Raw genomic sequence first — 21972 nt, forward strand, 5'->3', positions numbered from 1 at the left:
AGAAGATTATGTGCACAGAACCATTTGAAAATGTGGCTGTGTGGGGCACAAAGTTGGACACAGTACTCCAGATGAGGTTTCACCAATGTCGAATAGAGGGGAATGATCACGTCCCTCGATCTGCTGGCAATGCCCCTACTTATACAGCCCAAAATGCCGTTAGCCTTCTTGCTAACAAGGGCACACTGTCAACTCATATCTAGCTTCTCATCCACTGTAACCCCTACGTCCTTTCCTGCAGAACTGCTGCCTAGCCATTCGGTCCCTTGTCTGTAGCAGTGCATGGGATTCTTCCATCCTAAGTGCAGGACTCTGCACTTGTGCTTGTTGAACCTCATCAGATTTCTTTTGGCCCAATCCTCTAATTTGACTAGGTCCCTCTGTATCCTATCCTTAACCTCCAGCGTATCTACTACTCCTCCAAATTTAGTGTCATCTTCAAACTTGCTGAGGGTGCAGTCCACGCCATACTCTAGATCATTAATAGTGTTAATGCATTTGATGTATTTCCCTGCAAAAAATTTAAAAGGTTTTTCCTGCTACTCAGCATGTTTGCAAGTTGAAAATCAAAAGCATATTTTTATTTCATCCATTATTTTTGCAACAGTGAAATGTTTTTTGCTGGATAGATGGTCATCAAATTGGGTCAGTTTGTATATCCTATTGAGTCAGATTAGAGTCATGAGTTTCAATTTCCTGACTTTCATTTAGGTCAGGTAATTCTGGCAGAGTGAAAGTGAGTTTTTAAATCCTGATGTGTCAGGAAAAGAGAGAGGTCCAGTTCTTACATTGGTTTTCTCCTGGGCTCAAATAGATTGACCTTGCTTCACTGATCTGGCTCATATTTTTACATTAACAGAAGATTTTTGGCAATCATCCAGTGTGGATACCTTGTAAATGAATCTGTCTCATCTATACTAGCAAGTGTCACAGCAAATGATGAATGTTGTGTGAAAAGTAATAGAACTTACTCTCTTTATAAAATGTAAAAGATTTTTTCCCTTGGATTTTAAAATCAATAATTACCAGTAAAAATATTCTCCTGTTTTTTAATATGTAATAGTGGCATACTTAATTATTGCATAAATTAATGCATTTTCTACTCCGCTGCTCTTCAGTTTTATGAATAATTCTTGGCTCAGATTTTTGAATGCTTGGGGTTGACAATACTGCCTGATTCTGCTAGGTCAGGACCCCTCTTTGGAGGAAGGACAAGATTTGCTCCTTAGTAAATAAATCTTGTTTCCCATACATAAAACACTCTAGCCTGTCATCTGAAAGTCAGTGCCCCCTTCAAGATGATAAATCTGAAACCTGCTGAAAGCAAGTGTAAATACTGTGATTTGTCATTTAGAAATTAGCACTAATCTCAAATGGGACTTCCTGTTCAAAAATACTTGCTATTTGTTTCTCAGGCTAAATCTGCAAAGTAACCAGCTGGACTGCTTGGTTTGTTCCCTGACTCTTTGTAAGAAAATGTTTTCACATTTAGAATGGCTTTTCCTTTCAAAGTCCAAATGCTAACCAAAGTGCATATTGCTATCAGTCTGGGTGGCCAGAGTTCAGCACAGAGTTTTCTGCAACATGACCTGTGTTTGCCTCCATCTGAGGGGGTGATGCTCCATGCTGGGATCTGTAGTTTTCACAAGTTGAACTTCACACATAGTTTAAAGATGGCGGTGTCCACAATCTGCGTTATTTTATGCACATTAGCATGAGTCTTTTGGGCTTCTGGCAAGTTGTCAGTATGGCCTTTAACTTCACAAAATGTGGGTACTACCTTTTTGGTTATAATTCCTGCCTTTTGGAGTACTTCCTCTTCCACAATAGCACAGTGATTATATTGTATATTGGTTTAATTAATGGTGAGAATTGTCATATTTTACATACTTTTATGCAAGCAGCACATACAACACCAAGACTCTTCTTGATACAAATCAACTCAGCCAAACTTAGGGCTGTTTATTTTGCTTTCATTTTACATCAACAATAGCATAATATCAGCTTTATGTAGTATTGTTTATATTAGGGTCTATGACGGAGATTTATGTTTTGTTAATTGCATTTAATATTTTGAGGTCTAACTTTTCAAAAAGCTAAAAACAGAAACAAAAATGAAAAAATGCAAATATTGTATTTTTCTTTAGCATCCAACATATATAAGCCATGTGCATAGGAATATTTCTTTGCCCAGTTTACTTTGAGTACAATGTCTTTTGACTTTATTTAAGAAAAAGATCCATTGACCAAGAGCAGTTGCTGCCTTTTTTTATAGTTGAACGTTAAACCTTAATTCATGTAGAAATCTGTGAAATGTAACGTAGAAACAGCTCTCTTTGTATCTGTCCAGCTGTAAACGTCACACTGATAGGTCATGGTTTATACTTTGCAGTAGACTGGAAAAGAGAGATGTTTATTTTAGGGCTATCTGAGGGGGTATATTAATCTGTTTTATTGTGTGTACCTGTAGTACTTAAATTGTCCAAACAGTAATGCTTATTTGTTTGTGAACTACTCTAGAGTACCCTCAGATTGCATACATTAGCAGCTTTCATTTAACGAAAACTAATTGGAGAACTTTAAAAAATAATCCAATTTTTTTTATTTTCAGTGCTGGAAAAAAAAGACACAAATATTTGCTAATCTTCTTATTTCTCTTAAAAAAGCATTCAGTCTCCCCCCTCTCCCCTTTACCATCTTACTTTCTGGATACTTTTGCTAATTGGATTATTAGATCTGGGGATGTATATGAAGGAGAATGTAAATAAATTTAGATAACAGTATATTATGAAATGTTTTGCTGTTAGCGTCATTGGGGCCAGAATTTTACCCTATATCTTCATCTGTGTTTAAAAAGCACTGAGCACACACTGGGTGTTACCTCAATCTAAATTACAATGCTAATTATTAAACACTGATATAGCCAAATTCTTCTCTGTTACATGGGTGCAACAAAATTGACTTCAGTGTGTTCGTTTGCATAGATATGAAAGGAAGTTGGCCCATAATAAATCCTTAAGGGGAATTTTACCTAATTTTGTGGTATTGTGTGGTAGTTCTACTTTTTGTTTATGTGATCTAAAGCAATCACATTCTCATTAGGAGTTGCAGAAATCATTTTTAACCAACGCTACCCAAAAGAAAAAGCCCAAAGTCTTCTTTAAACTAGTGAGTTTTTGTTCTATTTTTTAACTATAGAAACGTTGTGCTTCATCTGGGGTGTACTTGCTGCTGGCGTGTGAAGAACAAAATTCTGTGTCGCTCTTCCCATCAAAATTAAAGCTAAATGATGATGAAGATGCAAAAGCAAATCAGCTGGTGATTAAGCTAAAGAAAATGATGATCTTGTAATAGAAATCATAAACAGCAAACAAGATAGTGCCTGTAAACATGGTCACCTTTCTTTCAGGTCCAAAGTGTTGTGCGGCCAGTGTCCTGTTTGGCCAGATACAGTTTAACTGAGTAGGTCTTCTCTCTGATGAATGACATCTCCAGCAAATTTCTCTACTATTGAGATCAGTTGAAAGCTGAATTCAACCACTCTTTTACTGAGTGAAATTAACCATTTGCAAAAGGTCCACTGAAGATTTATACACCACTTAAAGCTGACTTATGGCCTCAGAAAAGGGCTTATGTTGGACTTACGTGGTCGCATGGGTTTTGTAATCGTCCATAATATGGGTAAATGTGCTCACTAAACCAAGCCATCCATCAATAGTACATAACACAGATGTTCTTTGAGCTGCACCGGTTACCTGTGGGTTTCCTGGTGCCATTCAATGTTTTGGCTTTGATTTTTAGTGCTATAACTTGTTTGGGACAAGATGCATGGATTTTAAGACTAGAGGGAAGTGTTACGATAATCTACTCTGACCTCCTTCGTAAAGTGAGGCTTAGAATGCCATCAAGTGTTTTCTGCATCTAGCCCATTAGTTCTGGAGGAGCTGGAGCATATCTTTGGATATAATTTTTAGAAAGACTTCAAGACCATAGGTAATAGCCTACTTCCCTCCTCATGGTCTACTCTCACAGTAGCTATCAATGGAGGCAGGTAAGCTGAAGCTGCTTTGAATTGATTGAGAGGGAGCTGCTAGCTGGGCAGTCTCTCTGGAATCTGCCACCCAAGTGACCTGCCAGAACCCAGGTTGGTTAGTCTCCTCTAGTTTATTTACCAAAAAAGAAACTATTGGAGAATTTGACCTGCTAGTTTTGGCCAGAGAAGGGTTTCCATGTGTCTGTCTGTCTTCCTTTGTAACCTTTAGTCTAGTGCTTAGATGTGCCTTGCGTAGGATGTGGGCGACTTAGGTTTGAACCCACGCTCTGGAGCAGAAACTTGAATTCAGATCTCCTCACTCCCAGGTGAGCATCCAGATCACTAGGCTACAGGTTATTGTGGGGTGGATGGTTCTCAATTTCCACTTTGTATTAATTCCTAAATATTTACTGAGCCAAAGGGGGAGAGTATAAATGACTCTCACCTGGTGATTAAGGCACTCACCTGGGAGATGGGAGATGTGGATTCAGTTTGCTGGCTGACCCAACAAAATCAATTATTCACCAACCTCTGCTTGTGACATACTGCAAAATCTATGTTCGTCTTCTGTGCATTTTGGGAGAAGTGGGTTGAGGACCCAGAGGGGTTTGTTAACATGCCTGGTGCAAGTCTAACTCCCTGCCAAGATGCAGGATTTGAATATTTAGATAAGTTAGATGTATTCAAGTCAGCAATTCATCCTAAGTCTTTATTGCTGTTTTCTGGTGAGTTTTTATTAGGGGAGGTTGTTAACTCCAATATGTGATATGTGTAATCATGCCAGGATGCCCAGACCATGATATTGAGCTGTTTGGATTGAAGTATTAAATAGATGATGTATCCCTCATTATTCTCTGCTTTACACAGATCAGTTGGCAAATTTAATTCATTGTTGTAGCTCTTTTTTATTTGCCTTTAATTAAGTGCTTGAAGTATTTGGTTACACTTTTATAACTGCCATTGCGTTATCCTTTCTAACTCTCAAGGGACATATTGCCAGCAGAGAGAAGTGGAAGCTATAACAGAAGGAGATGAAGACAATGAAGGCTGCTGCTGCTGTCAGCCAGGTCACTTGCCTCACTTGTTATCATGCAACGCAGCCTTTAACCTCCGATGGCTGACATGGGAAATAACACGAGCCCAGTATATACTGGAAGGATATAGCATCATTGATAACAATGCCGCCACAATGCTGCAAGTGTTTGATCTGCGAAGAATACTCATCAGATATTACATAAAGGTACAGAATAAGTGAAGTGAGTTCTATCTACCGTTCCTAGGTAGGAAATTTGCAGTCTTCAAAAGATAGAGAATGACGTTTACCTACAAGAAGTATTAAATTTTAAATAGCAAGGTTTACAGCAGAACTTTGCTAATTTGCACTGATTGGGGGAGACATTGTAAATTAGTGAAGTGGGTGATTTGTTAGGTAAATGAACAATACAGTAAGAATCAAGACTACTGAATCACTTTGTTCATTTATTTTGACTTTTATATAAAACAAATGGGAATTTCTTAAACAATTTTATACACAGAAAGGCCTTGTCCACATATAATCTTGCACTGATTTAACTAAGCAAACACTCATATTTCAAGTTAAAAATGGTTAGTTTAAAGCTGTTCCTAATTGATTTAAGCTAAACTGAAATATGCCTTGTTTAAACTGAAATAAGAGTGTCTGCATAGCCATTTGCACCAGTTTAACTGTATCAGTTTGAAATCAGACCTAAGCTTAAACTTGTGTGCAACACTCAGTACATTAGAGTCTTCATGGGGTCAATGAAATCTGTAAAACAAGCCTAGTTAGACTCAAATTAGTTCATTAATCTTAAAGTACTGAACAGCTGTATTTGGCAAGTTGAATTTTTTTTTAGCTCTTTTAAAATCAGCTAAATTATAGAAGAATGTAAGGAGTTGATAATATGAGGTCATCAGAAACAGAGAAGGCAGAGTTTAACAGAAAGGTAATTAAATAGTTTAGAGTTCCAACCTATGGGTGTTCACATGGGAGCTAGCATGTAGTAGGACTAAAAGATATGCAATAGTGAGGTATGCGAATGGTTATGTTTCCAGTAGGGTGCAGGTTCTGTGATGTTCACAGCCTATTATTTGGCAGGTGTTCGAATCTGTTCAATATTTTGCTTTGATTTAACTATAGGTTTGACAAAGTTGAAATGCCATTTACATTGCACCAGATTTCTTAGAAAACTTCATCCTTTGTTCGACTATGAAACAAAAACAAATTTTGAAACCTCTAAATGTGCCATGACATGGAATTGTCCACCAGTCAGCTCTTGTGTTAAGCATAAGTATTAAAGAAATCCCATTTTTCTTCTTCTTATACTCTCCTCATCCAATAGGCAACAAAAACAAAATTATTACTGCAGAGGGAAGAAAGCAATTAAAAGAGGGTTTTTCAGAGCTATAGTCTACACTCTTGCAAGTTCTTATTTAATAGTTAAATTGATGGATGTGTTCTTGTTGAAGAAATGGGGAAACTGTACCCTCAGAAAGCTGAAAGTTCACATGGGAAAAAGCAAACATTTCTGACCATATAAAACTGCATATTGTTTTTGAAAAATATAAGCTTTTATCATCATCATCCATTATGGTATACACTATAGAGACAGCCACATTTTCAAATTAACTTACCCTTGACACTATCTACACTATTCAGAGTACGATGCTTGTGATTAATATTCTTTTTAAGTTTCATTCATTTAAATTCTGTTAGTAGTTAACTGACTTCTTTCTCATTTAGACATAAATTATTACGATCACACAAAATAAATACTCTTATGAATCAATGATGGCAAGTAGCAGGAATATTACGTAAGATTATGGATAGTGTCATCTTCTTATTCTGATTTGTTCTCTTCTGTGTTGTCAATAAGCTGTTTCTGGTTTAAACAGAGATACAATAACTAACCATTTTGCATTTTGTCAACAGAGTATAATATACTTTACAGCAAATTCACCCAAAATCTCACACTGGATAAAAGATGAATCAATCCAGAAGACACTACAGCCTTATGCCAAATGGCATTACATTGAACGTGACCTTGCAATGTTCAACATTAACATTGATGAGGACTATGTTCCATGTCTTCAAGGAATAACCAGAGCTAGCTTCTGCAGTGTTTATCTTGACTGGATTCAGTACTGTGCTGGAAAAAGAAGGGAGGTAAATGTATGTCTTTAACACTTAGAACATTGAATTACTGAATAGTTACTCTTTTGTGACTCAAGAATAATACAAGTAAATTAATTTCTATCTAAACTGTACAACATGACACTGTGGGGAAATGTATGTTTTTGTACAACAGAAAAATGTTTGTAGAGAATATTATAATGAAAATATGCATGAAAAACATTCCAAAGGAGTGAACCTTTGAATTTTGAACAATTTTCTTTGAATACGCTTTCCCTACCATCATTAGTTTTGTTTTCTGCAGTAACCCTGCATTTAGAACTTTTCAGAAAATATTATTGCTCTTCATTAGGGAGATTCCCAATCAAGGAATAGTAGAGATGGGATCAGAATGCCCAAATGATCAGAACTTCAGTGTTTTAGGTCCAATGCAAAATATGATTGCAAATTTAGAAAAAATTACCCTTCCAGTGACACGTGGGTAAAACCTTCAGCTGTTAAGGAAGTATACCACTTATCCAAGAGCTCAGGTCAAATCTGAGAAGTCCTGGTACAAATCTGACACTTTATTGCAAAACTGTGGAAAATTACCATTCAACTCTAGAGAGCCAAGTGGGAGCTTATAGTTACCTTTTCTTATATTCTGAGCCCTGAGATAATGGATGTTCAGCATTCCCAACTAAAATGCATCATTATATTTCAGTGGGATTCTGTTGACAGCACACAGAGTAAAATAGAGTCAGAGAAATACACATTTTATTGAGCAAACTCAGATTATTGATGACAGTGTAAATAAATCAACAACACAGTTTTTTCACCCATCACATTATATTATTTGTGCACTTGGGATTGTTGATTTTCACATTCCATTGCTGCCACTGTCCAGAAGCTTGGCAAATTCCTTGATTCTTAATATTCCTTCTCCAGTCTGTCATATCTGTAAACCTTCCTATCGCTGCTTCCACACCATTTCCCATCTAGATACTACTTTGATTCCAGTTCCATTGAATTTCTCCCCTGTGACTTCAGCTGCTTCTGCTTTCACCTTGACTATTATTTTTAAATCTCTACCTGGACTTTCTGTTCTCTCTCTCACAGAACTTATTTCTTTCTCTACTCTTCTGTCTGCTTTCTCCACTCATTTAGCGCCTACACTCTCAAGTGCTGAGCATCTGTTGGGAGGTGCTGAGCTCTTGAGTTGAAGGGAGATTCATCACCTCCAAAAGAGATGCTCAGTCCTTCACAAGGCTGGATCTTTTGACCCTGCCTCCTCTCCCTTTTGTAGTGCAAGGACATTCTCCTCTAGTTCTTGACATCTGGAACAACTTTCCTGGATTTCTCTGCTTCATCAGTACTCCACCTCTCTTTAAATATTTAAATTTTGGAATATTTCTGATCTCCATCTTAACTTGTTTCTCCCACCCTTATTGTTAAGTGCTTTAATTATTTTTTCATACAGTTGTTGAGATTTTCAAAACTTATGGATTTGTAATGCAGTTTCCATTAAAGTTCATGGGACCTGGGCATCCAAATCCTCTTGGTGGCCTTGGAAACCCTACCTAATGTCTCTACACAACTCTTCTCTGCAATTTGCATCTCTCTTGTATTTTTAATACTGTGAAACGTGTTGTGAAACAGTTTGTGTTGAAGATGCTGTATAAAATAGAACTGCATTGTACAGCTCTGAACATTGGTGTACTTTATAGAGAGAGTTGCAAAATGTTTGCCTCAGTTTCAGGAACAGGGTAAGGGCAACAAGAAGAATTCATCAATGTATGGACTGAAACAGAACAAAATTTTAAACTCCTGTTATGTAATTTCCCTTGTGTTTGACATCAAGCTTTTTGGAAGAGTTGTAGAAAAGGGTCTGCTGAGGTGGTGAATGTAAAGGAAATGGTTTGACCACTTGTCAAAATGTGATGGCATTGTCATCATTGATATAACTGATGATGTCAGTCACTAAAGGCCCAATCCTGCAGATCTTCTCAGAGTCAGATTGTGCTTCTAAGATCTGAACACAGGGTATGGATTTCAGACACATCCTGCTTCCCATGTGGAAACAGATGTATTCCCTCCTCAGTGATGCTCATCAACCTCTTTCCAAGACTCTGATCACTAAAGCACCAACCCTGGGATCCAACTCATATTAAAACTTCTTGTTTCCAGCTGTTACACTAAATAAGCTTTCATTTGTTTAGCAGCAGACCCTCGGTCATGATGGTCATCCTTCCTATTCTGTTTAATTGCACAGCAGAGTGCTTTGTTTGGGTATAGTTACATGACAGCATAAGTCTTATGAATTTAGTCATGCATTGATCTATTTTAGTTATAGGATTGTCATAACACTTTTTTATAAGGTTGCATGTAGAACTAACACACTGTCCTTAAACCTTTGCAGCATCTGGATAGTGATGAGGATTCTCCTTTAGTAACTCTCTCCTTTGCCCTGTGTATTCTGGGTAGAAGAGCTTTGGGAACAGCAGCCCACAATATGGCCATCAGGTAATTTCTAGAAATGTAGTAAAAGTTTTCCAGGGATTCAGGAGTTTCCTCATCTTAAAATGAGAAGCTGTTTGGCTCTTTCACATATTATGAAAACTAAAAGGTCATTAGATCAGAGACAAGAGCTATTTCATCCATATATTAATTTTAAACTCTGTCCTTGACCACCTTTTGTCTCTGTAACATGTACGATAATGAATATTATGTTTTTTTTAATTTAACAAAATAAAATCATACACAGCAGAGGATCCAGAGTAATTATTCATTTTAGGTTGAATCTTGAAATGAGATACTGCAATGATGGCCATCTCCAAAAGGGCAAGAAACTGCTAAATGATCTGGCAGTTGACCTGTCAGTAGAGGGTTGCAGTGAGACATGGATTCATAGGCTAAATAATAAATCAGCAGGCTTCCTGTGTTCAACAGAGCTGTATTCACTTTTGTTGTGCAATAGGATGACTTGATGGAGCTTTGTGGTGACTCAGAGAGGATCCAGCTCCAGAGCATGCAACTCAGCTCATTCTTCTCCACTTCTATACGTTGTTTCAAAACACTTCTCTCTGAGAGATATGTTTAGTTTTCTTTATGCTTGGCCCAGGTATAGGACTCTCTTCATCTTCCACCTTCACTAGTGAATCTGGTTTGTTTGGCTCTTGATAGTGTGTATTTTATGGTGTCTTAATTATTATTGTTCTGCCTGAGCAGCTCAGAAAGCAAAAAGGTGCTTTATAAATAAAATTATTGCTACTTCAACAGAGTATGGGATTTGAGCTGATTCTATCCATATCAAGGATATTTGAATTCACCCAGGGAAACAAGTCACAGCCTCTGCTTTAAATACTAGTGTTGCATGATTAGGAGAGTGGTGGATCCCCCAACTGTTGGCTTGGTAAATTGATACAATTGCCTGGAAAAGTATTAGGATCATTGATTTCTAAAAGAATGTCTTGGATTTATGGGGACTAACTGGACACAGAGACAACAAGAAAAGATCCACACCCTTTACACCTCTTAGAGGTAGAAGATATTTAAATGGAGTGAGTAAGAGATCACTAAATAGCAGAAAGGCATCCCCTCAGGAATCCTAGTCTTAGAGCTCCAAAAAATTTCTCATTTAGAGTAAATTCAGCATTAGGGCAATGACTACTTGGTATCGCAGGTTCAGGACTAACTGTTGGGTAGCAGGTTGTAGGCAAACAGTATGCTCTAGAAATTCTTTTTAAGCTGAGACTACTGATGATGTGCACCAAGTTCATTCTGCTGTTATCTCATCCTCCCCATTGGTCTGTTTTTGTCCACTTGTTGAATCCTATTAGAAATGTAAAGCGAGAAGGTGGGTGAGGTAATAGCTTTTATTGGACTAAGTTGTGTTCGGGAGAGGCACAAGCTTTCAAGCTCACACAGACCTCTTCTTCAGGTCTAGGAAACATACTCTCACCAAGAGAAGTTGGTCCAATAAAAGATATTACCTTACCCACCTTGTCTCTCTAATCTCCCGGGACTGACATGGCTACAACAGCACTGCATAAACTTAGATAATAAGCTGTCTGAGACAAGGACTGTCTGTATACTTCTGTCTGTGTAGTGCCTATCACATCAAGGCCCTGACCGTTGTCTGGGGCCCCTAGGCTCTACTGGAATACAAACAAGACATTATTACAACTTGTGATGGTCTGGGCAGATAAGGCCTCTGGGTAGCAAGACAAAGGCAAAAGGTTGGTGCTGAAACAAATTGACACATTAAATAATGACAGTCATTGGAGCTGGTGGTACTAATATAAGGGTATATCTACACTAGCATGTTTGTCCTGTAACTTGATCTAATTCTGTCTATTTTGCAGTACTTTTCTGCCCCCATCGCCGTAGTATCTGAGTGTCTCACAGCCTTTAATGTATTTTTCCTTACAACTGCTCTGTGAGGTGGGCAGTGCTATTATCCCCATTTTACAGATGGGGAACTGAGGCACAGAGAGGCTCAATTACTTGACCAGGTCACACAGGAATTCTGTGGCAATTGCTAATTAACTCAAGGTAACTAGCATGGTTGTAAAGTCTACTGTAGACCCTCTACAATATGTATTTCTGCTTGTGGTTCACCAAGACTTGTGACAGGGTGAACCACAATGAGGAACAAACATTTATGGAAAGCCTATTATAATTCACAAGTTTTTTTTCTGAATATCTACACTAACATTTACAGTTGATTTGTGCTAATTGGCAATCAATTAGCTCAAATTACAGTATGACCAAAAACTCTTCTGTAGACTAACCCTCAGGCTATGTCTAGAGAGCACTTTAAGATGAATTAACTAAAGGTGTGAAGTTCAGTGTGCAGAAATTAAACCATGGCTATGTCTACACTACAATGCTTTTAGTGACATGGCTGTGTCACTACAGCCATGCCGCTAAAAGGCGCACAGTGTAGCCGCTGTCTTCCCCCAGCGAGCATCATTTGCTTTTTCAGCAGGAGAGCACTCCTTCCAACAACACGCTGTTTACACCAGCACTTGTCATGGCAAAACTTTTGTCTTTCAGGTTTTGGGTTTTTTTTTTTAAACTCCTCTTAAAGACAGAAGTTTTGTCGTTCAATTGCCAATATAGACATAGCCTAAGGAGTAAGTTACAGCAAACTAAAGTTACTTCAGGCCTGAATGAGAACAGCTGCACAGGAATTAACATGCTTAAATTTATGCTAATTAACTTCACACCTTTAGTTGTTTCACCTTAAGTTTCCTGAGTGTTTCATGTAGACATGCCCTAAGAGTTCTGAAGGGTTTAAGAAGAAGTTAACTCATGATAAAGGAAGTGGTTATAGCTAAGCCCCTTCGTTTTCAGTTTAAACAGATTTTTACTGAAAAATTGCCGGGTTTCACAAAAAGCATTATTCATTTTTTTCTGATTTTCACCTTACATTTGTATCATTCACATATATAAAGAATAACTTGTTTTATTAGGAAAATACAATACATTACATGATATATGTATTATGATAATACATTAGTCTGTGTGTGTATATGCAAAGCTACCTGTTGAAGTAAGGCTTTGTACTAGTCTAGAAGATACACGCAACAGACAAGCAGCACGCACACTAGCTCTGAATGCGTGCGCATCTGAATGTATTGATGACTCTCGTGCCCATCACATACACATTTCAAGCTGCTAGCAGATAATGGTTTAAAGATTTGCCAAAATAAATGGGAAGAAAATGAAAATCTATGTCAGAATATGTTATGAACACAAGGAAGTATTCGAAAGTTTTAACAAAACAAGAGAAAAGGATGAAGTCCACTGTACCTGCTGTAAATGGTATGGCCCAATTATTAAACGTAAATATTTCTAGGCTAATAGTTCTAAGTTTACAACAGTAAACTCTTTATTCAAATGAAAAGTTTTATTTGGGGATTAGAGATATATTGTTTTCTTAAACTTAGAGGTGGCACTGTGCTTTGAGTTCCACTTTAGTTCTGCAGCAAACCACATTGATAAATGGAATTCAAAGCAATAATCTACTGAATACTTTATTTCCCCTGTCATTCCAGCCACCAAAATAATCCCCAATGTTTACCCAGAAAAATTATTAATAGTTTTTTATTCTGATTTTCCCGTTTTTATTGTGGTGGTAATAAACACTCATAAATTCCTGGGAAAAATAAAATAAAATAAAAACTGAAAATGAAGGGCCTTAGTTACAGCATATACCTTCTCACCTTTGAGCACATTTTGAAGTGGGAGACAGAGACGTCAAAGTGCTTCCATTCAAATAAAAAATGGGACTAAGGTCCTGTCTAGCCGCACAAATGATACTGCTTTAACTATACAGGTATAGGCCTTGGCTACACTGGCACTTTACAGCGCTGCAACTTTCGCGCTCAGGGGTGTGAAAAAACACACCCCTGAGCGCTGCAAGATACAGCGCTGTAAAGCCTCAGTGTAAACAGTGCCGCAGCGCTGGGAGTGTGGCTCCCAACGCTGCAAGTTACACCCATAGAGGATGTGGAGTACGTGCAGCACTGGGAGAGGTCTTTCCCAGCCCTGGCGCTCCGACCACACGGCAGCGTTTTGAAATTTCAAGTGTAGCCATACCCTTAGTTAGAGATGGTACAACTCTCTAGTGTGAATGAGGTTAGATGGGTAGAAAAATGCTTATCTGGTAAAGCTTATTCCCATATGGGAAGGAGTAGAAAGTGCTTTTATTCCTGTATAATAGCGTGCTCCCTGGGGACTGTATCGGTAAGGCTATTTAAAAAAGCAAAAAAGCACATTTCTGATTGACATAGTTATATTGATATAAAAATTGTGAGTAGACTAGGTCCAATCCTCCCCAGCCACTCTGCTTAGAGTGTGTTTGTCTTATTTGAATGCTTAAGGAAGAATGAGCACACCACCAACTTCTATTACTTTGAAAGCATTTTATGTGGTAAGCCTGTCCCTTCTCAAGATAAAGCAATCCTTTAAATATTTGTTATAGCTTTCTCATCTTTATTTGAGATGTCTATAAAGTCTGCTTTTATGTCTTCCTCTTTGAGCCAGTAACTCAAAACATTCATGGCCCACATTGCTTATTTCTCAGTGTGTTGCTTTTCTCTGCTTTCTTCAGAGGTTTCTTTATCTCGTCTCTATTAACAGCTGCATGCTTCCTTGCTGTTTTAACTTTATTTTGAATGGGGTTGACTTTTTTTCTTTTCACTTTTAACCACTCAAATTAGTGTGATTTTTAGTAAGCGAGCAATATTCCAGTCTCTCCTGAAGTTACACTGTTTTCTCTGCGAATCTAATTTTAGAATATGCGGACTTTGTGGAAAAACTGATGTGTACTGACGAGATTTTCAGGGAAAATATTAAAGCAGTCTTGGTCTGTGCCTACCAAAGATATACCACAGTGATGAGGGCATTAGAAATGCATATATAGATACCAGTAAAGCTGCCTAAAAGCTGTTACCCTCAGGGACTGAAATCTCCATTACCGTGCATCAGTACTATAGAAAAGGCAACTACATTTAATCAGCCTGGATGGTTAGTAGATAAATGGAGTGGCTGCCAATAATATCTTTGCTACTGCAAATAGATAATTTTATCTCAGTCTTCCCTAAGTTTAATATAGAGAGAATATTGCAGGTAAGGTTAATTACCTGCAAAGACTTTTGTACAAATTTTAATTGTGACCACTGGAGGTAGGTTATAGATTCCCGCACACATAGAAGCATTACCAGCTAATTGGATGTCTCTTTTCCTGAGCCTACTTCATACTTAACAATACCTTTCTTGGGAGGTGGGAGAAACATATACATGAGATATGGAGTGGCCATGTGGTTTGTACAACTATATCAGTACCATGATGATTTTGTTTTCCTCTTATAGATATTTTGGCACCTCCAATTAAGTTTGTGTCTTTCATTTTAGTAATATTGTACTGATGGGCTGACCAGTGTTGTGGACAATAGTACCTTGCAAGGGTATGTGTTAACAAAAAAAAAAGGCTTAAAGTGAGACTTAAGATAGTTCGGGCAATATCTTCTTTGCTACCACCTCACAAGGCACTTCCCTAGAAGCCTGTCGCTTAGCCTATCTTTTTAGTTCACAAATCTTATAATAAACAGAATCTTTCAGAATAGATTTTTTAAACAATGACGCCTACTACGAGAGTCCAGGCTATGGAGTGACTCATCTGGAACATATGTCATAGGGCCATGGTGAAATAAGTATATATCTGTCTTTGAGGGTCCTTTTTAATCAGAAGCACATAGAGATGAACTGAAGAAAAAGGTCAGAATAAAGTTTATATGGCTGTTATAGGGACCCTGAGAAAAACAATGCTAACTGGTACCAAGGTGAGAATATTTCCCTGTTGACATCAAGGCTGTTAACCAACAAAGAAAACTACAGATCCATTATCTTCTGCAGCAAGCATAGTTCTTGTCATATTTATCATGTTTACCATCTGAAACAGTGTCACAAGTTGTTAGGAACACAAAGAAGCCAGAATTCAGTGGAACTCATATCGTAATATACCCAAATTATACTGGCATTTTATTAGTGTTGAGACTTTTTGTCTACTCAGAGAAACGATGTTGAGGACTTGGACTGTATTGCAGTGCTGTATTAAAATAAACTGAGGGAAGAGTAGGTAAGACAAGTATGCATTTGATACTGGAGGACACAGATAAATTCTTTGCCAGTGGAAAAGGCAAAAATTCAGCACCTTTCCATGGAAGGACGTCAAAGCATATTGTGGATCTTATTGGATTAATGGTTTTTTTATTTTTTAAATTAGTTTGGGTTTGGTGCACAGTTTCTGTTCAAATGGGTAGTAGTTGGTAAACGTAGACCAAGATGTGTGTTAGTGGCCTATCAGATAAGTAAAAGGACTTAGCCCCAATTTATAAGCGGTCAGTAGGGGCGGCTCCAAGCACCAGCACGCCAAGTGCGTGCTTGGGGCGGCAAGCCACTAGGGGCGCTCTGGCAGTCGTCGCAAGGGCGGCAGGCAGGCTGCCTTCGGCAGCATGCCTGCGGAGGGTCGGCTGGTCCCACGGCTTCGCCGGACCTCCTGCAGGAACGCCTGTGGGAGGTCCGCCAAAGCCGCGGGACCAGCGGACCCTCCGCAGGCAAGCCACTGAAGGCAGCCTGTGTGCTGTGTTTGGGGCGGCAAAATGCCTAGAGCCGTCCCTGGCTTTCAGGACCACTAAAACATTCTCTGTCATGTCCAAATGCTAAAAGATTATGTATGGGTTTTCTTTGACTTAGATATAATCATAGGTAGGGTCTTCAGAAGTAACCTTGGACCACTACTTGTACTTTCCATTGTGCTATATGATAATACAGTAAAATCTTCCCCTTCTGTCTACATACTTCCTAGAGGTTCTCTATGAATTCCCATTAGGAAAACCTGAGATGTAACAGGTAGTCAGGATTGTAGAGTGCTAGCTATTTCTATTCAGTAGATCTCATGGGAGGAGGTGCAGCATTCTGACAGAGGTGAATGAATCAGCAGAGAATCTGTGATGCTAATGTATATTGCCAAAGTCATGTTCAAAAAGCTGTGTTGAGCTGCACGCACACACATCAAAATGGAAGTTTACAAAGTGTATGTAAACTATCAATTTACACTCATTTACACATGTTTTTGTCTAATCTATTAATCAGTAAATGTTATTCTGTAAACCAAGGTTTTAAATCTTCTTATATAACGTATGTAAATAATTTTTCAGCGTGTCTGTTCATGTAAATGTCATTACAACCCCAGCATTGATACTAGATTACACAATGAATTTACTCATTAAGGAAGCAGAATATTGCTATGCAAATCACATATGCTTTTCAATTGTAATTAGGCAACATCTTGCACATTTCAGCAGGGTGACTTGAAGAATAACATCATATTACCACTAGTTTATTCAGGTGTAAATGTCATTTTTCATTTAGTGTAGGAGGTTTTGTGTATGAGAGTTAAAAAAATAAAGAAATATGTTCATTAATCCTTCAAAGAGAAAAAAAAGCTACATTTTAGAATCTTTAATATAAATTTAGACTCTGGAAAAATTCCAGATATGTCAATATGTTCCAGTAAAGAGTCCCCACATGTCATTGTTTTAGAGCATGAGAGGAGATGTGAGGACCAGATATCTGCTGAAGGTTAAGGAAAACAACAGTATTTTGTAATGCAGAAAATAAGAAATGAGATAGCCCTGAAACTAACTGAGTTCCAGGAACTTTGAGGAATGGATTCTCAGGTCTGCAGAATTCACTTTGTGCTGCATTATTCCAGCCAGCTGAAGATTCCCCCTGGAGAATTCCTCTGTGCAGGGGAATCTATGGCTCCAGTAAAGCTGGTGAAGGCAGCTAGCTCTGCTCCATGATCAGTCACCACCACTGCCTCCTTCCCCATCAGGGCTGCACTGCCTATCATGAGGGGGAAAGAGGTAGGGGAGGCACAATGAAGCAAGACTCCACTATGCCTTTACAGATATTACATGTAGATTAAAGCAGCCCCTCTGTGGATTTGTCTGCCAAGGATGAACAGAGCAGAATCAGGAAGCCATGATCAGCTCACTGTCAGCACACCTATCTTTGCTATGCTCGAGCTTCGGACTGGTGCAGGGGAAGAGTTCAGCCCTAAATTTCTTTTAGTGCATGTAGTCATTGTGATTTCTCTCAATTTAATCTACTTTCTCTTGAGGCTTTAAATTAGATTATCCTAAAGGACAGTGGCAGGTCTTGTGCAGAAGACAAGTGAAGGAAGGGTAGGATAATGTTGTTAGACTAAACAGAACAGAATAAGGGGCACATATTTTGCTATCAGTTACATTTGTATATATTCCCATTGGCATAAATAGGAGTTGCATTTGTATAAATGATGGACGAATCTGGCCCATGATGTTTTTATAACACTGTCTGTGATACTACCAAATAAATATTAAGTCCCTGTTGATAAAATATATTGTCTAATGATAATACATGTAGATTTCTTTTTTTCAAATGTGCCTAGTATGAAATTTTGAGGTTCCAGAAAGTAAAGGGACAGAATTGTTGAATATTCACCATTATAACTTTTACTGTTGTTGAAACTGTGAAGTAAATTAATCCTCAAAGGCTTTGTCTAAAATCTGTAGGATGTGTGTATTCTATGATAGATGTTTGTGGATAATTCTCATGTATGCAAATAGGAGTTACATATACTCACTGAAGCAAAGTAAGCCCTTAGCTAATAATATTTTAGGATCCAAAATATCCAATGCAGCTGATTCAAAGAAGCATGTGTAGCACAGCAGAAAAGATATTCCTAGTGTCAGCTAAGACATACAGATCATTGTAAACTTTAAGGGAAGCTCTCTCTCACGCAGGGGGATAAAAATCCTCATATAAATCTAGGGCTAAAGCATCGCCTGCTGCAACAAGATTACAGGAAAAGTAAACTTACTAGGGAAAGTTCATGTGGCTTCCTCTCTGGTGTTTCTTAGCTATTGTCTCATCTGTGGGGTGGTATTGTGGCTTTGCAAAGAGCACATTGGGAATAATCTGTGAACGACATGGATTCTGAGTTCTTGAGGAAGCAGAGTTTCTAAGGTTTCAGTGTGATATATTTATTGGGGCTTGCTCTCTTTCTCAAATATTTTTACCAACTGGTCTCTCATCACCAATATGTAGAATTCTCAAGGAAGCAAGGAGTCTCAGGTTCCAGTAAACAATTACTCCAGCAACATAATGGGTGAAACCAGAGTCAATATCTTACTCAGAGAAATCCTAAACTCTCTGTCTCCCTGTCTCTCTCTAGCCTCATTCTTGTTAGAAGTCTGAAGAATCCATAAGTAGACACTGGGCCCCATTGAGGATCAATGGAAAATTCTGTTATCAACCCATGCGGAGGGCTTGCCCCTCCTTGTTGCTTCTCACCTGCCCTCACCATCACGGCTGGCTGAGGAGCCAGTATGGGCCGCTGATTGCCTCCCTGCCTGTGCTTGTGTTCCCCTAACCATTAAGGGGTTAGAATGTTCAGAGTGGGAGTTAGAACTAGCTTAGGTTTTAATATACTACCCAACGCTATGGTATCTAATGAGGAGCAATGACTCCCTCTAAAATGGCTGTCAGAAATGGGTTTACCAGAGGAACAAAGTTTTGTCCTCCTTTGGCTCACTACATCCCCACCCAGTAAACCCAGGGTCTCATCTATAATAGGCTTTTAGGTTGAGGAATGTCCCAACATTTCTTCCATCTCAATAGTGGTACCACTAATCTAGACAAGAATCTTTTTTTACCACCATGCCATACAGACTTCTTCTGAGTAGAATATGACTACATTGGTTAAAATGCTGGTGGCTGTCCAGAGCCCTGTCTACACTTCCTTTCCTACAATTGCTACCATTAGTGCAGAAGATCCAGTGTTAGCAACATTAAGGCATTTTTCAGGAAAAAAAGTAGTGTGGGCACACACAACCATTGTTTATGTAGAATGGCTGCCCTGGACTCAGAGAGAAGAAGGACAATTCTACTTTGGCTTGGTTGCCCTGCCTCTGATAATTATGGGGCCATCATGGCAGATTATCCTGTCTCTTAATCCCCTCCTCACCGGCATACTTTAAGGGACAGTTCAGTCCTAAGTATCTTCTTATAATTCTCTAGAATAGTCTTTAATTTAATTGACATCAGTTTTTAATGCTTTTACCTAATAGGTTTAGAAACCGTGCCATATGTAGCACTTACATCTCCATTTAGTAAATGTACTTTCTTTGGCATGGAAGTTTATTGTAGCCAAGTGGGTTTGGTGTGAGCTAATAACTACAACAGAGATACTAAAATGCGTATGTTAAAACTGGGCCAAGAAACAAAACCCAGCCCTGAGAGAGGCCAGAAATCAAAGAACTTGGCTATTGCTTCATGATAATCTCATGTGACTCTTCAATACACAGAGCATGTTAACACGAGAAATAACAATGGCTGCATGTTGTGTTGACTAATAAATATATAGTACATGGAAGTGATGAATTGAGACTGTGTCCAACTAAAGGAAGGATGTACTCACATCTAATTATGATCAGCATAAGAAAAAACTTGTTTAAATTGTTTTTATTTTTTGGTTTTTTTATAGAATAAATTCATCCCGTTGTCTCAGGAGACATGTATAATCTGTCAGGGATGATAAATAGACACAAACATCCATCAGGGTAGTCTAAGTGTATTTAATCCTATCTCAGCATGGGAAACTGGACTAGATGACCTCCTGAGGTCCCTTCCAGCCCTATGTTTTGATGATATATAATATTTAATGTAATTGCCCTTTAGATTCTGATCACTACTGTTTTGTTCCTGATATGAATCTCCTTTGCAGTAGCAATACTGGTTCTTAGGAAATTTTGGTGGGTGAATTTAGTATACATCACAATGTGTGGTTGACAGTTCTTTCTAAATCCAGGCACAGTGAGAACAGGTGCTGCGTAAGCTTTCCACTCACCACTCTGCTGATTCAGTTGAATTCTTACTTGCTACATCCACAGCCATTCTAATCCTGGACCTTTCTTTAGCAGGTGTTGCCACTCACACCAGATTGTGTAACATGCACAAATGTCCATAAGGGTCTTTGTTGAGAATGCAAACTCTTCATTAGCTGTGATTCTAAGAATTGGATTTGAATCTCTAGAAATGAAAAACCAGTTCACTGTGCTGCCTACTCTCCTCCCATCCCAGACAACTGCGTGCTGCAGATTTAGTGTTCTTGACTTAGAAAAACTGCACTATAGAATCTCATTATTAGTAGCTTTTTCTTAATTTTTATCCCAATAAAAAGGATTTAAATACAATAGCAATTTCTCCATGTGAGGATTCAGTTGTATGCTGGATGTTTCGTCAAATGTGTGACTTGGGTGAGGCAGCAGGACTTCTTCTATCCAGTTTTAAGTGAGAATGACTCATTATGAAACATGTGTTTCACTAGACTAGATATACATATTAATCTGTTTTCTAAACTGGTTCCTTATACTGATTTCCCAGGTACAAACCAGGATGTTAGCATTTTCCAATCTCTGGGTGAGATTGATTGAAAGTCAAAAGGAGTTAGGTGTCTAATTCACTTGGGCCCTTTTGAAAAAATCCCACCCTGTGTTATTAAATACTAATAACCATAAGTAAATTAAGAACTCAGAGGGGCTTGCCTATATTTATAACATTCCCTGCAGTGACATCGGTCTCTGCCTTTCAGTCTATGTGCAGTATGGCTTCAGTTCATACTGATAGCTGGTTTTTATTACACAGCATCTTTAAAGAGAAAATTGGTATGCAGCTGGTAATAGCCTATATCCTTCTATTACAATTTTTTAAACATGCTACCCACTAAGACCAAAATTAGAAATGTATTGCAGCTGAAGATAGACCAGGCAGTTTCCTAATCTCCCTGTTCTCTCCCTTGGAAAGAGAATTACTTCCTCCCTCCCCTCCTCCTTCTCCTAAAATAATTACAAAAACTCAATTAAGTGAAGAGCTCACACATTCTCTGGAGAAAGCCTGGATGGTAATGGAAATCTCTAAGATCTTATTGCTTTTCTCCTAAGAGTCTTTAAAATGTAAAAAACTTCACTCTTGTAAAAGTGAATAAAATCATGTCAGGTAGATTAAACAATGTCCTGTGGGTTTGTAACAGATGTCCCAAGGTCTAATTCTATTTTCTTGAACATCATGGCCTGCTTCTTCTGAATAGTTTTAGGACTGCGATTTAAGTCATTTTCATTAAAAATACAAACTTTTTGTAAACATCTGTTATAGTCCTGGGAAGCTTTTGGTCTCAGATAAGCATTAGAGCTGA

The 21972-nt window shown here is 38.2% G+C and overlaps 1 protein-coding gene across 1 annotated transcript in view; it reads left to right on the top strand.

Moving 5' to 3' along the window:
• Positions 1-21972, top strand: part of PCNX2 (pecanex 2) — a 242250-nt gene that overhangs the window by 204824 nt on the left and 15454 nt on the right. The window contains exons 26-28 of the mRNA XM_050949217.1: positions 5020-5273; positions 6984-7217; positions 9583-9686. Of these exons, the coding sequence (XP_050805174.1) occupies positions 5020-5273; positions 6984-7217; positions 9583-9686 (592 nt within the window). The remainder of the gene's footprint in view (positions 1-5019; positions 5274-6983; positions 7218-9582; positions 9687-21972) is intronic.

The sequence above is a fragment of the Gopherus flavomarginatus genome, chromosome 4, assembly GCF_025201925.1.
Source record: "Gopherus flavomarginatus isolate rGopFla2 chromosome 4, rGopFla2.mat.asm, whole genome shotgun sequence".
Lineage (NCBI taxonomy): Eukaryota > Metazoa > Chordata > Testudines > Testudinidae > Gopherus > Gopherus flavomarginatus.